This window comes from Asterias amurensis, chromosome 5, assembly GCF_032118995.1.
Source record: "Asterias amurensis chromosome 5, ASM3211899v1".
NCBI classification, from domain to species: Eukaryota; Metazoa; Echinodermata; class Asteroidea; order Forcipulatida; family Asteriidae; genus Asterias; species Asterias amurensis.
Window position 1 is genome coordinate 8,279,393 of NC_092652.1, and position 18,826 is coordinate 8,298,218.

An 18,826-nucleotide genomic window follows, 5' to 3' on the forward strand; every position below is an offset into this window, starting at 1 on the left:
AGAAAAAAAATATATTTCTGGAATAAAACGGAAGACCAGCATATGAGGAACTATTTTATCGGGTAAGTGTGTTGATGGAAGTAGGCCCCTGACTGAACCTATTTACACTGGCCGTCATAATCACAATAACCAAGCTTAGTTGTGCCACTTTGGGCGTATTGAACGTCTACAACTTGATGTAGAGTGTTACTGCCAGTCTCCAATAAGGGCCTACGCATTGTTCTTCCTGAGCCTGGATAAACACAATCGAACATCTAAAACAACCGAAGGTAAACTTCGCCTTTAAAGGGTTTTTTCATTGAGAGGTAGGTCTGTTGCATTTCTTAAAAACACGACACTTGATAATTGTCAAAAGACCAGTCTTCTCACTTGGTGTTTCACAACAGTGCATAATATAACAAACCTGTGAAAACTTATATTCAATATTGGTCGTCGAAGTTGCGAGAACAAAAAAAACCCTAATTGCCACACGAAGTTGTGAGCTTATAGATGCTTGATTTCGACAGGCTAGCACAATTTGCATAGCCATTTACATGTATGCTTAAATTTGCGTGTCCAGAAAGTTCTTGCATAAAATCATCTATAGACAATGAGCAGGGTTAAACTTGCCTACACGTTTTTCCCAATGTGGCATGTGTTGTCAATTTGATTTGAATTTCCCCGCCGGTCACGTGATAATGCAAAGCCATGTATGCAACTCGAGGGAGCTGGGATATGAATCTGTTAATGTTTTGAATGTAATTTGTTTTGAATGTAATTTGTTATAAACATATTTTATACTTTAAATAGAAAGGACAAATGTTGGACTTTGTGTTCATTGTTTATGCAAGTAGCCTAATGATTGAAAAAACACTCGACCGCCCTCCCCCGACCCAACGACCCGGGCTCGATGGTATGCCGGATACCCTGCATCCCAAGCGCGCTTGTACTGGGCCAAGTCTACACAAACCAACCATACATGCATGTATGCGGAAGTGAAACTGATCCTAATCGCTATGACGGCCGGTCATAATCAGCCATTCCCTACACACAACCGGAAGATTTCAATCACTGGCTTCTTGTAATACACTAAGGAGTGGTACGTGCGTTCGTGGTTCGTGGTAGTAGGAAATCACTGTTTGGCACCGAAAGTGCAGCTACTCATCTCTATTTTTATGCGTATACTAGATTTCCATTGTAAACGGGGATCCTGAGGGAGGCCCCCCCCCCTTCAAAGAAAACGCCAGTGTTGAGGTTCTAAATCGAAACCAAAACTAGATATTTTACGTATCAAGTTTCCGTTTACATAGACACAAAGGGTCTAGGCCTGTTTCTTTTGTAGTCCAAGATGTTGACTGCCAAACCCTTGGCTTTCATACGAAACAACAACTCGACCAGCAAGTGACTGGAGTCTGGAGTTATTGGGTTGATGTTGGCAGCGCCTTTTCTTTGATGCAAATTCGTTCAACATGTTGCAGCATGGAGCAATAAGGTGGCACTAATTACCAGCCTGGTGCACAATACTGCTTGTGCATTGAGAAGATTACACTGTCTGTGTGGATGGTGAGTCATGGCTGTCTTGAACCCGACCTTGCGGGTGTTATTGCTACTATGCATTTGTTTCACTCTTGGAGAGGCAAGTGAACCTTGGAGGTAAGATTAAGAACTTATATGAATTTAAGAAGATTCACGCAGACCCACTCCCAGTAAACTGGGCTTTCCGAACAACAATGTAGGCCTACTCATTTTAAAACAATGTTGACATTGCATATTCTACAAACAGTCAAGATTGTTAGTGTTAAATTAGTACAGATTACATGGCCCAGTTACTGAGTCTCAATCCCTATAAATATTGATCTAATTCTAAAGAAAGAGATACGTCATGAGTATTAAGTCTTCAAAAAACACAACAGAATAAAAAAAGGCTTGTGTGATATAGGTGATCAGAAGGCGGATTTTCACATTTAAAAATGTCTGTAGTAGGCCTATAGTTCCTTTTTTTTTTTTATGCAAGTCGCCAGACACACGAGGCCTGGAGGCCACTTCAAGGTGTGGGCTACAATTATTTTTGTCCAGAGGCCATTGCAACCTACTCCTAGGGCTGAAACGGGGTTTATCCCTTTTACAGTCCATATGGATGTAGGCTTGGGTATCATCAGTCCGAAGCCTGGCCGGTAGAGCAGAAAGCACTACCTCCCCAATTTTATGTAGCAAGTGTCACGACCGGGATTCAAACCCACACTCTGCTGATCAAACACCAGAGCTTGAATCTGGTGCTCTTAACCGCTCGGCTATGACACGCCATAACTGATGAAAAGGAATGATTTATGTTTTTTATTTGCATCTCAGCTAAAAAACGTAGCCTTTTGAAGAGGGCTCTCACCCTGAATTATTTATCAACTCAAACCTGAAGCAATAGGCATTACATTCAGTGGCGTAAGCTATAAGCTATTATGTCTGTACCCCCTCCCCATTTAAAAGCTTGACTTATTTTAGATTTTAAACAAATTCCAGAGAAAATATGTTGCACTTTCTCTGAATGTGTTATTCACAATGCTTTGAAACTGTATAGGTCATTGGCATTATTTTACATTTTACACACAGACAATTATTTTTATAATTAGTCAGATTATGGAACAAGAGTTCTGAGAAAGGGGACGTGTAAAAAATGCAAAAATGGAAATTGTACATGTTGTTGTTGGAAATAATGGCACCTCCTCGTGCACCCTGACCAAAAGTTGTTAATGCCATTTCTTTTAAGAGTGACTACCAAAGGTACACCTTCCCTTTAAAGCTCCTGGATTAGACTTTTGGACAAGTCGTTAATGGTCCCACGCAGAGAGATAGTCGAGTTTCACTGCTCTAGTGCGAACTGCTGGTTGCCGATTACTACTCCACATTAGTAGAGTCGGGCAGCGCGCAGTAGTCGCGCAACCAACAGTTCGCGCGGAGAGCACCGCTGCAACTCGACTATCTCACCGTGTGGGACCATAAACGACTTGTCCACAAGTCTACACCTGGATAGGTTCTTGCATTGTACCAACAAAAACATTATTTGTAGCTCATGGTGACATCTTCATATAGGCCCAAAGGTCGACATCGGGAAAAGAGACCTGGCCCTAGTTAAGCCTAGTCTCACTTCCTGTTTGAAGACAAAGCACAGGGTGTGATGTATTGTAAAGAGAACCTGATAAGACTAAATCAAAAAGTGCACTGAGGCTACCTCCAGCCAGATTTGTATCTGAAATACTGTCACTAAATTAATAATAGTATTTCGAGACATCCTAAATCTACATTGCTTGTGTTTTTATTGCCACAGTCAAAACAAGATTGTGTGTTTCACTGAAACTGGATTTAGGTTTTGATGAAATTAACACATGATACATGTACATGATAGGTTGGTTGGTTGAATAGTGTACTTGACAACTGCGTTGTATGAATGGATTTACCCTTGGATGTGTTTAAAGGCAGTGGACACTATTGGTAGTTACTCAAAATAATTATTGGCATAAAATCTTTCTTGGTAACAAGTAATGGGGAGAGGTTGATGGTATAAAACATTGTGAGAAACGGCTCCCTCTGAACTAATGTAGTTTTCGATAAAGAAGTAATTTTTCATGAATTTGATTTTGAGACATCAGATTGAGGTCTTGAAATCAAGCATCTGAAAGTACACAACTTCGTTTGAGAAGAGTGTTTTTTTTTATTTCATTATTATCTCGCAACTTCGACGACTGATTGAGCTCAAATTTCAGGTTTTTGTATTTTATGCATATTATTGAGATACACCAGGTGAGAAGACTGGTCTTTGACAATTACAAATAGTGTCCAGTGTCTTTAAGCTATGCTTTTATGGCTTTCAGCTACTTGGTGTTCCTTTCTGGATCTCACAAGTACATTCCATGTGGATTCCAGGGGGAATAAGCCCTCAGAACAAATAAGTATCCCGTTCAACAAGGCACTTGACATAGTATGTTCTGCCCCAGATTGGAATAATTATTGGGTCTGGCCTAACTGGCATTGGGTGACCTGTGTTCACAGTTAAGAGCTACAGCCTGGATTGTAGTCTTGTGGACAAGTCGTTAATGGTCTGCCGCGGTGAGAAAGTTGAGTTGTGGCGGTGCTCTCGCAAGATCACTGCTCTTGCGCGAACTGCTGGTTGCTGACCCCCATTAAATGGGACCATAGTCGTGAGAGCAGTAGTCTGGCGGGGCCAACAGTCCCGTAAGAATACTGCAGAAATTGCAGGGAGATCAGAATAGAGTCGTGACGCTATCATCGCGACAGACATTTAACAACTTATCCTCAAGTCTACCTGGATTCCCGCAGGCACAATTTGTACACAGCCCAATAGAAGAAAACATCATATTTGATATGGCATTGTGGTTGCATGGTCTGATTTTTATCAACTTTTGATGAAAGGAGAAACATCTCATAACTTGTTCAGCTGTTATTTTTTTAAATGATTAAACTTATAAAATTAATGTGGAAATTATAACACAAAAATATGAAGTTTTCAAATTTTTTATGACCTTTTTAGTATCTAGCCCGCCAGATAGGCTCTTATTGTAGGAAAATAGAAACAGTCCAACTTTGGTTGGTGTTCAAGGAGCCTTTAGCTAAAGTTAAAGCTATACTGGGTACCGGTTTTGCAAGATATTTAAAAAATACCTGAATCCAAAGACACATGACTGCTAGCCTGGCAATCAGGGTCATCATCATTCATCAATCAGTCTTGGGAAAGTAAAGCTTAGAATCTGTTGTATGTTTTTTGCAAGCATTATCTGTTTTGTTTCAGTGCCTGATTTTTGCTACATGTAGCGTTCTTGAACCCAAAATGTCTAGCTTTTTGAGGTCTGTAAAACTTAGTATTTAACATTTAAAACAGAAACAAAGTATTTCTAACCAATTAAAAATCAATGTTGCTGATTTGTCTTATCATGTCAATAGTATTTATTGAGTGAAAATGCCCTCTTGTTGTATGTACAATTGAAGACACTTTTTAGTACATCAAAAGGATTATACATAATATGTACAATAATGGCGCTTTCGGATTAATACAAAAAATAAATCGACCTTGGCACTGAAAGAGATAAGCAGTTAATCAGAAAATTCCATTGTTGCTCTGGCAAATGCTGTCAGGGACAATGGGTCATCAATACAAGAATCACTGCCACTGTTAAACAACTTCAACAGATTCTTGATTTTTTTTTTATAAATATAATTTATTTCTTTACTGCAACGCAATACATTGATGCAATTTGCTTTATAAAAAGACAACTTTATTAAACGAAGGTATTAGAAAAGAAATAGGCTAAATACTCTTAAATTACCTTTTTTCTGTCTGCTTTCTGTTTGCAAGCATCATCAGTCCTTTTAAACAACTAATTCATAAACAGCTCAGACAGTTTCGCCATTCCTATTGGTGGAGAGCGCATCACGTGGGTGTGTATAAACCGTTATTTATGACCAGTAAAAAGTGTTTAAATATGGGCGTGACACGCAAGCTTGCACCTGTGATTATAAGACAGTTTTTTTTGGTCGAGAGTAACGGCCAGGACAGTTGTGCCACATCACGCGAACGGCGCGACGCGCACAGCATTCCCTTATAAGGAGTTGTTTACCCGAGGGCGGCGGTGGGCCTTACCATTTCATAGCTGGAGGGGTGTTGTGTTGAAAGAAATCATTGAACAACTAGAATTTTTGCATTTATTTTACTTTTTGACAAAAAAGTGTTTTTGACCGAAAAGGTATGTATGAATGGGAATCAAAGTGTGTTGAATCGGTTTTCAACTAGTGGTTTAAACCCGCCGAGGCCTGGTTCTTGATCATTTACCTCGACTTTGTCTTGGTAAAATTATCAAGAACCAGGCCTCGTTTCAACACTTTTTACTGGTCATAAACAAAGGTTTATACACACCCACGTGACGCGCTCTCCACAAATAGGAGTAGCGAAACTGTCTGAGGTATTGATGAATATTCTTTTAAAGACACTCACACTATTTGTAACTGTCAAAGACCAGTCTTCTTTCTTAGTGTATCTCAACATATGCATTTAAATAACAAACCTGTGATAATTTGAGTTCAATTGTTCGCTGAAGTTGCAAGATAATAATGAAAGAAGAAACGAAGTTGTGTGCTTTCAGACGCTTGAATTTGAGACCTCAAAATCTAACTCTGAGGTCACAAAATCAAATTCATGGAAAATAAATTCTTCCTCATTTCATACAAAATGTTTTATACTATCCCCATTACTCATTACCAAGGAAGTTTAAATGCTAATAATTATTTTAAGTAATTACAAATACTGCCTTTAAGTAGCGATTGTTGTTTATTGCGTGTAAATACAATGTAGACTATTATTTTGTATGTCTGTTTCTTTTATACCGTATTTAGATTGCGATTCCAGCGTGGAGTATGTGTTGGTCCCCTTGTTAAACCCGGATATATCTGCAGATGGACATGTGAGTTTTGACACTTTTAGGCTTAAAAGAATAATAATAATGAAGCATTTCCCAACACTTTTTTTAAATTTGGCTCACTTCATCTGAGCATTCAAGTGCTTTAAAACGGGCATGATACTTCTTGGAAGCATGAATGCAATTGCCTTGATGCTCCCTGGCCATTGCCTTGGTGCCTATTCAAATGTTCCATTTGTTTATTTCGGTTCCCTCACAAATCTGCTCTTTACTACAAAGACAAAAAACTGCTTGCCCTTACAAGAACTAAAGTACTAGGTCTACCTCAAGGTCATTGCCTTGATGCCCCATTTCCCGCATAAGTGCCCTTTACTTTAGGAAAAACTGCTTGCCCTTTACTTAGGACAAAGTACCGAGCCTACTTCATAGGCCATTGCATTGATGCCCCATGAAACAATCGAGATGAAGCTTATATTTCCCAAAAAACATTCTTGCCCTTACAAGAACAAAGTAGATCCTCCATAAACCCACAGTTAGTAAACAATCTGTAATTAGAATTGCAATACCTCAAAGTTACCCCTGCTTGGCCTTGATGCCCCTTCAAAAGATTTCTCATAGACTATTAGGGTTTTCTTAATGGAAGCGCCCTTTGCAAAATGAAAATGGCCTTGCCCTCTCAGAGATCATGAGCATCCAGGCCTGCATGATCGAGATACATAATAAGGAGCTGAGCTGATGATCTCTGCACCTAGTTTTGATGTACATAATTATATATGCGCAAGCTTAAATAGTTTGTGTTATGAGTGTGTCAAAAGATACAGTGTGATCCATCAATTAACACGTCCATGTAGACTTGATGATGTAGAACATGTCCTGTAATTGTAAAGATCAGTGGACCATGCTGAAACATAATAGTACAAAACTCCAGTTATGTTCATGTGATGAATTTGCTGCAGCCGATTTCAACAAACGCTGGGATTAATGCTATCTCGAGTTAGGAGTTAGGACACGAAACCCAACCTAACTGAGGATGGTTCACTGCGTCCTACGTCTGTATATAGATACAGAACTTACAGTCCCAAGAGTAATCGTAATGTGTGTTATGCCAAGAATTGTTATATCCAGTCAGTTTCCTTTTTGGTTTATTATTGGATATATCATATTAAAATCATATCCACGTATAAGGATGACTGCTGTTTCCCTGGTTGTATCAACTTAGGTGTGATCCCCGGCTACACAGCCATTAATAAAGTTGTATGGCTTCGAACTGGCACCCCTGAAAAATGATATTGACAAAAAAAGTGCCAACATAGGGCTAGATATCTCAGTTGGTAGAGCCCCATGTATATCGAGTAGGTATTTGGTTCACTTTGTTCAGTCCCAAATGTTTTGGGACTATTCACACGTACTCCGTACTATAGGCCTTCGGTCATACCAGGGCTGTCATGGCAATACGGGCACTGGACACTATTGGTAATAATTGTCAAAGACCAGTCTCCTCACTTGGTGTATCTCAACATATCCACAAAATAACAAACCTGTGAAAATTTGACGTCAATTGGTTGTCAAAGTTGCGAGATGATAATGGAAGAAAAACATCCTTGTCACACGAAGTTGTGTGCTTTCAGATGCTTGATTTCGGGACCTTAAAATCTAATTCTGAGGTCTTTAAATCAAATTGTTGGAAAATTTCTTCTTCCTCAAAAACTACGTAACTTCAGAGGCAGCCGTTTCTCACAATGTTTTATACTATCAACAGCTGTCCATTGCTTGTTATCAAGTAAGTTTTTATGCTAACAATTATGTTGAGTATTTACCAATTGTGTCCACTGCCTTTAAGCAAGTATTTGAAGCCTATCATTTAAGAAAAACCTCTTTATTTCTGTATTTTTAAACTCCAGCTCTAGAATGCAGTTGTGTTGCAGGTACCTACTGCAGTCTTAACACACATACTTGTACAGTGTGCGAAGTCACCACAGACGAGTGTATTTCCCCTTGCCGGTACCCTTGCCAAAATGGCGGAAGTTGTGAATTGGAAACTGCAAGCTGCAGTTGTCAGACCGGATTCGTTGGTGAAGACTGCAGTACCGTCGAAACTGCTCCAGCCATAACTGAATCGCCGTACCCACCAGTCCAGCCAAGTACCTGCGAGCGTGAATGTTTAAACGGTGGAGTTTGTGTGAGTGGCACTTGTGATTGCCCCGTGGGGTACTACTACCCTGACTGCAGCCTTTGCTTACCTCGCGAGCACCCAACGAAATGTATAGAATACTGCAGAGTGGAGTGCCAAAACAGTGGCGACTGTCTGACAACAAACCAGAAGTGCCACTGTACTGAAGGTAAAACAGAAATTACTGCAAACAAGTTGTACTTTGGTACAGTTAAGGTTTGAAATTCATCTGTTTATTAGCTTGATTTGTCCATCTATTTCATTTCTTGTAATTTCTGATGTTCATCTTTTTTTCACATTATAAACAAATCCTGCTGTTTGGTCTACTTCTCTAGCGCTGAGGACACTGTCCCCCGAATCTTTAACTCCTTGGTTTACCAAAAGGTTGAAATACCATCATTTCAAACAAACCTAGTAGAATTTGTATCCCAGTTTCAGACTTTTTTGTTAGCAAGGACTCACTTCCCTGAATTTCTGTTCATCTTCAAGGTTCATTAGACAGCTAAATCCGGTGAAGGCAGAGCATTGTACTTCCTCCACATATTGATCACGAAACTTTTTTGGTATAAAAAGCACTGGAGAGCTGTTGATTGTTATAAAACGTTATTAGAAACAAACATTTTGAGAAGTATTTCACTTCAGAGTAATGTGGTTGTGTAAAAAAAAAGGTAGCAGTTTTTTATTCCCCAAAATTTTATTCTGAGAAGCGTACTGTTACAGTTGTCAGATTGGTATTCATGTTATGGGTCTTCTTCCTCTGGGACATTTTTTGCTCTGTGTTTTCGGCGATAAAAATGTGACATTTCACATGTTAAAGGCAGTGGACACTATTGGTATGTACTCAAAATATTTATTAGCATAAAACCTTAATTGGTAATGAGTAATGGGGAGAGGTTGATAGTATAGCACATTGTGAGAAATGGCTCCCTCTGAAGTAATGTAGTTTTCTAGAAAGAAGCTCACGTAATTTTCCACCAATTTGATTTCAAGACCTCAAGTTTGGAATTTAGGGTCTCAAAATCAAGCATCTGAAAGCACAACTTGTGTGACCAGGGTGTTTTTCTTTTCAATATTATCTCGCAACTTCAATGAACAATTGAGCTCAAATTTTCACAGGTTTGTTATTTTATGCATGTTGAGATACATGTACATCAAGTGAGAAGACTAGTCTTTGACAATTATCAATAGTGGCCACAGTCTTTAAGTGGTATTTGATATACATCCTAATACAAGATACATGTATGTAACAACAGTCGAACGGTTCCCAAAAACCAAAGTTACAGTGTATACTTGTCCCTAAAATAATTTGTCTGGTTTGAATTGTTTAGATTTCACTGGGGAGGATTGTACCCTTTGCATCCCTTCCAAAGCTAGGAGGAACTGCACTGACATCTGCACCGTGCTGTGTGCAAACGGCGCAACATGCAATGTAAAGACACGCAAATGTGAGTGCACCAGTGGTTGGATGGGCGGAGACTGCCAAGAGCCCTGTCCACCAGGAAGATTTGGGCAGAACTGCTTGGGGCGGTGCGAGTGCCTACTCGGACCGTGTGACCCACTAACTGGACAATGCCTGTGTGATCCAAACGCTCCAATTGGCCCAGACTGTATTGCTCCTTGTGACTGCCATGTGGATGGGGTGTGCCGAACACAAGCCAACTGCCCATCAGGTAGGCACAGAGCAAATCATACTGCTGAGCAGATGTTTTTGCTAAGAAAAAAATAGTAGTGCACAGACGCAACAATGTAAACTTTATGGAATACTGGCAGGTACCTTTTTCCGCTCAGCAAGATATTTCTGTGCTTAGCATTTTTTTTTTTATGCTTACAGGTTTTATTAAATTTGGCCCTGGTACCTCTGTTTTTGATAGAAAGACCATTTTTGTTTGTATTTATCCTACCAGTTATCCACCAATCAAAAATAATAGTAGTGTAAACTTTATGGAATGTTGGCCTGTAACATGCTTCTGCTAAGCAAGATTTTCCGTTACTTAGCAATTTTTGTGCTGACAGGGAAAGTAGGCCAAATGGTGGATTTCAAAAAGAGTTTAGACTAGTCTTATCTTGAGATAGGACGAGTTGTTCGTAATAACTTGGGACTATAGTCCTAAGTTAGGACTATCTTTGTGAAAACCCTAGATCAAAAATGTGTTCAAATAGATTGAATACAATTATAGCAAATAGCAAGACTGTGTCAAATTCAAAACCTCAGGTAAAAACACAATCAAAATAAGGAAATTTTGCATTAAACTAGGAATGTACTAAATTGTTGAAACATTTGTTCTGTTTCAGTGGGAAGTACTCCAGTGAGCCCAACACCTCCAGTCTTGGGCCCCACGACCCTGGGTCATCAGGGGACCGGTGGGCTGATAGGAGATTCACTCGCTAAACAGGAGAAGTTTCCAATGATGGTCGCCATTGTTGCCACAGCTGCTGGGGCCATTGTTCTACTGGTTGTAGTCATCATACTGGTGGCATTCCTCGTTAAAAGTCGGCGAAATTACACAAGGTCAGTGGTAATGGAAAAAACATTACATGATTCTCACGCTTTTCGTTTTTTTTTTTTTCTTCTTTTTTTTCTTTTTTTTTCTTTTTCTTTCGTTATGGAAACATTTAATGGCAAAGGACACTGTTGGTAATTACTCAAAATATTTATTAGCAAAAAACCTTACTTGGTAACGAGTAATGAGGAGAGGTTTATGGTATAAAACATTGTGAGAAACAGCTCCCCCTGAAGTAATAGTATATGAGAAAGAATTCATTTTCCACAAATTTGATTTCGAGACCTCAGAATTAGATTTAAAGGTCTTGAAATCAAGCATTTTAAAGCACACAAATTCGTGTGACAAGGGTGTTTTTTCCTTTCATTATTATCTTGCAACTTTGACGAGCTCAAATTTTCACAGATTTGTTATTTTGTGCATATGTTGAGATACACCAAGTGACAAGACTTGTCTTTGACAATTTACCAATTAGTGTCCAGTGTCTTTAATTATCTGAGCCAACCACAAATTTTATTCTGATTCATAGATAAATTTGAGCAACAAGAACTAGCTGTTGCAAACTGCTTCCAACCAAAAGATGCAAATGTTGGCAGCTTGATCTGTAAACTCCCTCAAATTACAAATCTTGAGAAGTTGGTTCTGTATTTATCTTGTGGATGATTTTTATGGTGGTGACAGTTTACACAAAAACATTTTTCTGTATCTCTACCAATTCAACAATTTTCCCATTGACTATACAAATAGTGTTGACTTACACAAGATTTGAGACTTTTAAGAATGTGTTTCTTCCTCATTGGTTGTGAGTGTTTTCACACAAAACAAAACTGCCCCCAGACAGATCTTTCTGTGAAACTACAAAATGTTATTTGAACACTCTAAACCTTTTCAGGAACAAAGCTGTTCATTGTTCTGATGAACAGATTTGATCAAAGAAACCAGACTGCATGTAATTTTAAATATCTCCCTAATTGTTGCACAAAATCTCCCTGATTACACATTGCAAATGTTGGCAGCTCTTTAACTTACAAATCACAAATCTTGAGAATTTGGTTCTGTAGTTATCTTTTATTTCGATGACTTTTCTTTGTGGTGACATTTCATACAAAACATTTTGTCTGTATCTCTACAAATTCAAAAGTTTCTCCTTGACTTGGCAAATAATGTTGACTAACACTTTAAGCAAAAGTTGAGAAGTCTGAGAAGTCTCTGATCACAGTGGATATTTTCCTTTCGCATTGGTCTCATTGGTTCTTTTTGAATGTTTTCTCACAAAACAAATCTGTGCTCAAATGAGATCTTTCTCTCAAACTGCAAAATGTTATTATAACAAAGTAAACCTTTTCAGGATCAAAGCTTCTCATTGATCTGAGAAATTTTTCCTCTAAAAACTTCTTGAAATCTAACTCCAGCTGAGCTGCCATCTCTCACTGATTTTGCAGAAAGTCCCCCCCCCACAAAAAAAAAAAAAAAAAAAACAAAACTAACAATCCTGCCATTTTCTGAATTGAACAAATTTGATCGTAGAAACCTGTATCCAAGATACAAATGTTAGCAGCTCTATAGCTCGTAAATTGTAAATCTCTTGAAGTTGGTTTGTATTTATTTGGATGATTTTGTTTGGTGAAAGTTCACACAATAACATTTTTTTTCTTTCTCTACAATTTCAAAACTGTTCAAGTCTAAGGGCCATGTCACACGAGGAAATTTACAAGCAATCAGTTCCAGGCAATCTCCAAGAAGAAAAGGCATTCACATTTCAACGTTCACATATTTTTCTTGTTGATCGTAAGACAATGTTTGAACAAAAACTTGTGTGCTACCAAATGGTCCTATAGCATGCACTGCAGTTGGTTGCCTCCCTTGCCTGTAAAAGTTGCCTCTTGTGACAAGGCCCTAAGTCTCTGGTCATGGATGTTTTCCTTCCTCATTGGTGGTTGGTGTTTCACATAAAACAAAACAGCAGTCCAAAGAGATCTTACTGTGAAACTGAAAACTGTTATTATAAAGTGCACCTTTTTAGCAACAAAGCTGTTCCGGAAAATGTTTTCTCTAAAAACTATTAACCCTCGGTTTTGTTTTGTTACTTGGTTTCCTCGATGTGGGGGTTGGCATGTATATGTTTGTGTTTTAGTTCATTTTGTCCGATCACTTCCTCTGCCAGGTTTAGTCCCTGATAGTTTTTCCTGTGTTTGTTGATTTTTCTTGTCTACAGGAAGTTGGAGCCAACTGAGGAGGCAGAGCAGATACCAATGACCACTGGTGTTGCAGGTAATTTCCTTGCCTTCATGTTTCCTGCATTATCAGATTTTAGTCATGACTGTCTCAAGTGAATTAATGCTGATAAGAATAAAAATATTATATCATCAATCATTATAAACTTGCAGCAGGTATATTATAGTTATTATAATAATAGCTACAACTAGTTTTTCTATTGTGCAGTTTACAATAAAGTACCAATGTGCTTTAGATAGTGCCCTGGACATTAGGCGAATAACATTCTTTCAATCATTCTCAGCTCCCTGGATCTAGTATACAGCCTCGGACTTAAAGTGGCACTCCAAAGGCTATTTTTGTTTCAAACACAATATCAACCTCTACCCTCGCAGGTACCCATGTATACCCACCCCTGTGGAAGAGAAGCAATTATAGTAAAGTATCTTGCTCAAGAGCACAAGTGTCATGATCAAGATTCGAACCCACGCCCGACCATAATTTGAGTTTGATGCTCAAATCCAATGTGGAACACGACAAGGCCAAATGCCGAGGTTGATACAGGACGCATACTCGATACAGTTTTCCATATTTCACGAGACGTGTGTTATAAAAAATATGAGGAGTTAGAACACAGTGTGACATAGTGTGACATAGGCCGCACAATGAAGGTTTGTTTTTCACCACTTGTTGCTATGGGTCAACCATTTAGAATCAAGGATTCAAGTTTTTGTGACCAGGATGTAATTAGAGTCAATAAGAAGGGATACTGAAGAAGAACAGCTTTGCCGTTCACAATTATTTATTGATCTGGAAATTGGAAAATAGGAGAGAACAGAGTCCATTATGTGGTGTGGTCTCTCGTGAATACAATTTGAAAGTGAGTGAAATGTGAACGTGAAGCTGATGAGGTAGCAAGTTTTAACAGGTTAATTAGCATAAATAAAGGTTTCTAAGACAAACTGAATTGGCAAAAGGATAAAAAGTAAGGTAAATAATACGTTGACAAACAATGACAAATGAAACAAAATAGTACATTTAAAGGAAAAAATAAGAAAACTTTGTGGGGTGTCTTTATAACCGTCACATTTGGTTGAAGGTTTGAAAGATCCTGAATCAATCTTTTAAGACACTTGCTTTTTTGAATGCATAATCAGTGTATTTTGAATTTGTCATGACTAAATAAAGCCATTGATGCAGATGTGTATGAGGGTACATGTTTTTCAAATAAATAGGCCAAGTGGAGACGAATGTTTGTTTGCCTTCTCAAAGTATGTACCTTTCAGGATGCATGTGTTTATTTACCAACCAGGCTTGGCATGTCATGGCCGAGCAGTTTAAAGTGCATCAGACTTAAGTTCTGATGGCTTGGCCACCAGGAGGGTGTGAGTTTAATTACAGGAAGGACAATTGGGTCCTTGGGCAAGACATTTAAATATAGCTTTTTTCTTCACGAAGAAGAAGATTGGTACCAGTTTGGGTTAAGATGGATTTCTTGTGATTGATTTAGCTTGGTTGGGTTGGACACTTGGCAGCACAGGCTGTACCCAAAATAACTCCTATAACAACCATCCCGGTCCAAACAATCAAATTGGTATCAAAAAGACCAGACAATCAGGTACCAGTGAAGTTTAAAACGTATCACATAGACCCTTTGAGCCACACTGAACCAGTATTCACGTCTAAACCCTGAGCAAAAATCTGCAGAAATTAACTCTTTCCTCATCAAAATGTGACTAGACATTGAAGCCTAAAAGCCAGACGAAGTTTGGTTTGTATTGGGCTAGTTTGCAATATAATTGTATTAGTATATTCCTCATGAGCTCAGAAACGTGTATCCTTGTGTGCCCTATAGGTGAAATGGAGTTGAGATAGTTGAAGTAATTTACAAAATGGCTCAGTCACATGGGGTAATAATGTTCGAGTAATGACTTGAGAAAACCTATGTTATTATATATCAACGATTTATAAACGGCATTTATAAGAAGGTAGTGTACCATCACCATATGATTTTCTTAAACTTTCAGATAATGCATATGAAGATGCAAGCAGCTCTCCCATGAACTCCTTACAGATAACGCAATCTCCATTCAGACCTACGAGCGGGTACGAAGATGTGACAGATTTACACAAGAAAATGCCTGACCTACTCCCAGAGGCTGACGAAATCTCGCCGTACGCAACGACGGGCAACATAACTATCCACGCAAATGCCGCACCCTCTGAATATGCCTATGTAGGGGGTAAGGATCTGAAAGCATTCCAACCAGGTGGGGAGTCTCAGCCTGGAGAATTCTACGATAAACTTAACTTTTCACCGCGGGATAAGTCATCGTTTAAGCAGGCCGAAGATGGAATGTATGGAGCCCTGAAAGATGACGGTACTTATGATGATACCAGTAGCTCTCAGACAAGTGTACCGTTGTACGACGACCCAGATTGCTCAGGGTATGCCAAGATGAGCCCATCTCTTAACAACCGAAAGGCTTCCTCCCTTAAGCATCCTAAGAATGATCTCCAATTTGACGTCCTTCACAAAACGGCATCTTTGAAATCACCACGGACTGGGGCGGCAGCTGGATCCAGCGGTACGTTCGGTCGGAAGCAACCTTACGAGAATACATACGTCGACTTCGATCCCGAATCGACGCCTTCTGATGTGGAGGGTGGCACAAGTCAAGTTGCCCACCCACCTCACCCGATCACTCAGAAATATGTGAATCCGCCCGCTGATCCCAAATCTCAGCATGAAATTCCGCAGTATGCGAAGCCCATGAAACGCAAAAGCCAGCTTGAACAGCAAGAAGCGCCACAATACGCAAAGCCAAACAAACGGAAGAGCCAAACCAACAGCACAAGTCCAAGCATTCCTCAGTATGCCAAACCAAATAAGAAATCAAGCAAGGGTGGTCCAAATGGTTTTAGTGACCAATCCAAAAGCTCTCAGATGAAGAATGAAGGCGTGGCACAAGGGAGTCGACCAGGAGCAGGCTACGCCCACTTAATGCATGCAACCACGCCCAGCAAACAGTAAGTTAAGTATGTCCCAAAAGTAATTGTAGATTGCTTGCAAGTTGGTTCCATGTTAAATTGTGCAAGTTTTTGTCCCAAGTTTTTCTGCAAGGAAATGAATGATTTTTGAAGAGCTTTAGGGTTTATAGCTCTGAAGAAAACTACGTTATGTTTTATGTATACATGTACTAGCTGTGTGATTGAAATCTCTTCATGGAATTTCAAGTGTTTGGCCAGTCAACGTGATCAAGGCCTGGTGACAGTCTTGGTTTTTTCTGCAGTTCCCTTTGCAATTTAGTCCCTTTACAATAAAATACACTCGTTGCAATTTAGTCCCGGGACTCCCTGGTCCCCCTTTTGTAGTCTGTTCACATTTCAGCCTGGTCCGTCATGAATCTCCTCGCTTTAAAATTTGTTCCCTCTGCAAATTAATCTCTTTGTAATTTGGTCCCTTTTGCAGCCTGGGGTGGATTTCACAAAGTGTTAAGACTAGTCATCTTGAGTTAGAACGAGTAACTTAAATGTAGGACTAGCCTGCCGTTGTTAATACATTATATCCTAGGACTAGTCCTATGTAAGTTAGGACTAGTCCCAACTCTTTGTGAAATCGACCCCTGGTTCATTTGCATTCTGGTCCCTTTGCAGTGTGGTCCCCTTGCAGTTTTGGAGCAGGGCTGTACATTTTGAATAGTGTTTCCAACATCAACAGAGCCCATCAGAGCTTGAGCTGAGGTTTTAAAAAGCCCCTGGCCCTTTGCAGTTAGTTCCTATGCAGTGTGGTCCCCGTGAGGTTTTGGAGCAGGGCTGTACATTTTGAATAGTGTTTCCAACATCCAACAGAGCCCATCAGAGCTTGAGCTGAGCTTTTAAAAAGCCCCTGGCCCACTATTTTGTGTATTGCATGTACATGTACGCAAAGAAATTTCCTCCGTTGTAAGACCATTACAGATGATCTGAATTGAATAGTAAACAATAATAAAAGGTACTCGTACTGCGCTTTTCCAATGCAATCGGTCAATTTCTCTGCAATTTAGACCTTTTGCAACCTGGGGTCGATTTCACAAAGAGTTAGGACCAGTCCTAATTTAGGACTAGCCCTAGGAGATATACAGATTGCATGGATAGTCCTAAGTTAGGACGAGTAACTGGTCCTAACTCGAGATAAGACTAGTCCTAACTCTTTGTGAAATCCACCCCTGGTCTCTTTAGAATTTGGTCTATTTGCAGTCTGGGATCTTTGTGATTTGGTCCCTTTAGAATATTTTCCTTTTTATACTGTCTGGTCACTTTACACGGGAAATCTGGTGGTCCCTGTGCAATTTGGTTCCTTTGCTGTTTGGTCCAATTGTAATTTGTGTTACTTTTATAGCTCTGACCAAATATTAAAATTGCTTTCAACAAAAAAGATTACCTCCATTTTTATTTTTAAAAATACTATTTTTTTAAATTTTGTTTTAAGTATTTGTTGGTAAACTATTTAATGTATTTTTTGTTTATCTTCTAGCGCTACCACAGATTGCTTAAAAGTGATATCATAAGATTTAATTCCATTGTACTTCCACAGCTTAAATTTAAGACCAAGATGGTTAGATGGTACAATTTTGGGGATCTTTTTTAAACTACCTTTTGCCAAAGATGTTTGTGAGTGTGTATAATGAAGTATATTTGCATATTTATTGAGTTTGTTTGTGGTCAGATATTAACAACTTTAAAAAGGGTATGTAACAAGCAGGTATAACACTGGATTATGAAGATGGTATGAAGATCTTCAGGGTGGGAAACTTCCCCCCGAAATATTCATGTCCTGACTGGTAAAACGTTTTATTCTTTATAAAAATGAGTAAAATAAGTTAGTTTTGATCTCGCGAGTCCAAAACTCCAATATTTAGTAACAATAGAAATGCAATATGCATGGGTTTTCACAATTTACACTGATAAACTACATGTATAATCAAATGTACAAATTTGTTGTTATGGCCATTAATGAGGTATCATGCCTCTCAGGAAATGCCAGGTAATATATTATAAGGTCACTCTTGATGTACACAATGTCACATGGTCTATTGCTGCTTCCCTTTTTAAACAAGGTCAAAGGACACATTGTCCAGGAGGTCAGTTGATGACTGTGATGATGACAACAGGAAGTACATGACGGTAGTCAGAAGGCTGATAACAATCAAAGACAACTATTAAACACAAACAACTTGCTATCTTGAACAATCCAAACACCATTTGTTAACCGTCAATAAAATACACATGTCATTGTAATCATACTTCATAAGTGTTTGTTGGTGGGTAAATGGTCAACAAATTTAAAAACGAGTTTCTACTTGAGTTGGGTAACATTCCATATAGTGAAACCTGAAAGCTTAAGCTAGTTGGATCTGTATAGGCACTTGAAAAAGCGGTTAGGAAAGTCTTATTGAATATAAGAACAGAACATACCCACACAAGGATAAGCTTTTTAAAGAACATTTTTGGCCGTTGGGGGGGGGGGGGTCTATGGCTGACTAAGAACAACCTTGTGGATT

The 18,826-nt window shown here is 39.0% G+C and overlaps 1 protein-coding gene across 1 annotated transcript; it reads left to right on the top strand.

Annotated features, from left to right (window-relative positions):
• Positions 1-912: 912 nt before the first annotated feature.
• On the top strand, positions 913-18,776 carry LOC139937167 (uncharacterized). Its single transcript, XM_071932211.1, has 7 exons — positions 913-1,632; positions 6,376-6,443; positions 8,300-8,737; positions 9,897-10,238; positions 10,861-11,077; positions 13,285-13,340; positions 15,311-18,776. Exons 1-7 carry the CDS (start codon positions 1,550-1,552, stop codon positions 16,315-16,317), a joined length of 2,211 nt encoding a protein of 736 aa, XP_071788312.1. The 5' UTR covers positions 913-1,549; the 3' UTR covers positions 16,318-18,776.
• The last annotated feature ends 50 nt before the right edge of the window (positions 18,777-18,826 follow it).

Excerpts from the sequence above, each read along its gene's own strand:
- LOC139937167 (XM_071932211.1), top strand. The coding sequence starts at position 1,550 with ATGGCTGTCTTGAACCCGACCTTGCGGGTGTTATTGCTACTATGCATT. Across the intron at positions 1,633-6,375 it reads GAGGCAAGTGAACCTTGGAG|ATTGCGATTCCAGCGTGGAG; the intron begins GTAAGATTAAGA and ends TACCGTATTTAG. Across the intron at positions 13,341-15,310 it reads AATGACCACTGGTGTTGCAG|ATAATGCATATGAAGATGCA; the intron begins GTAATTTCCTTG and ends TTAAACTTTCAG.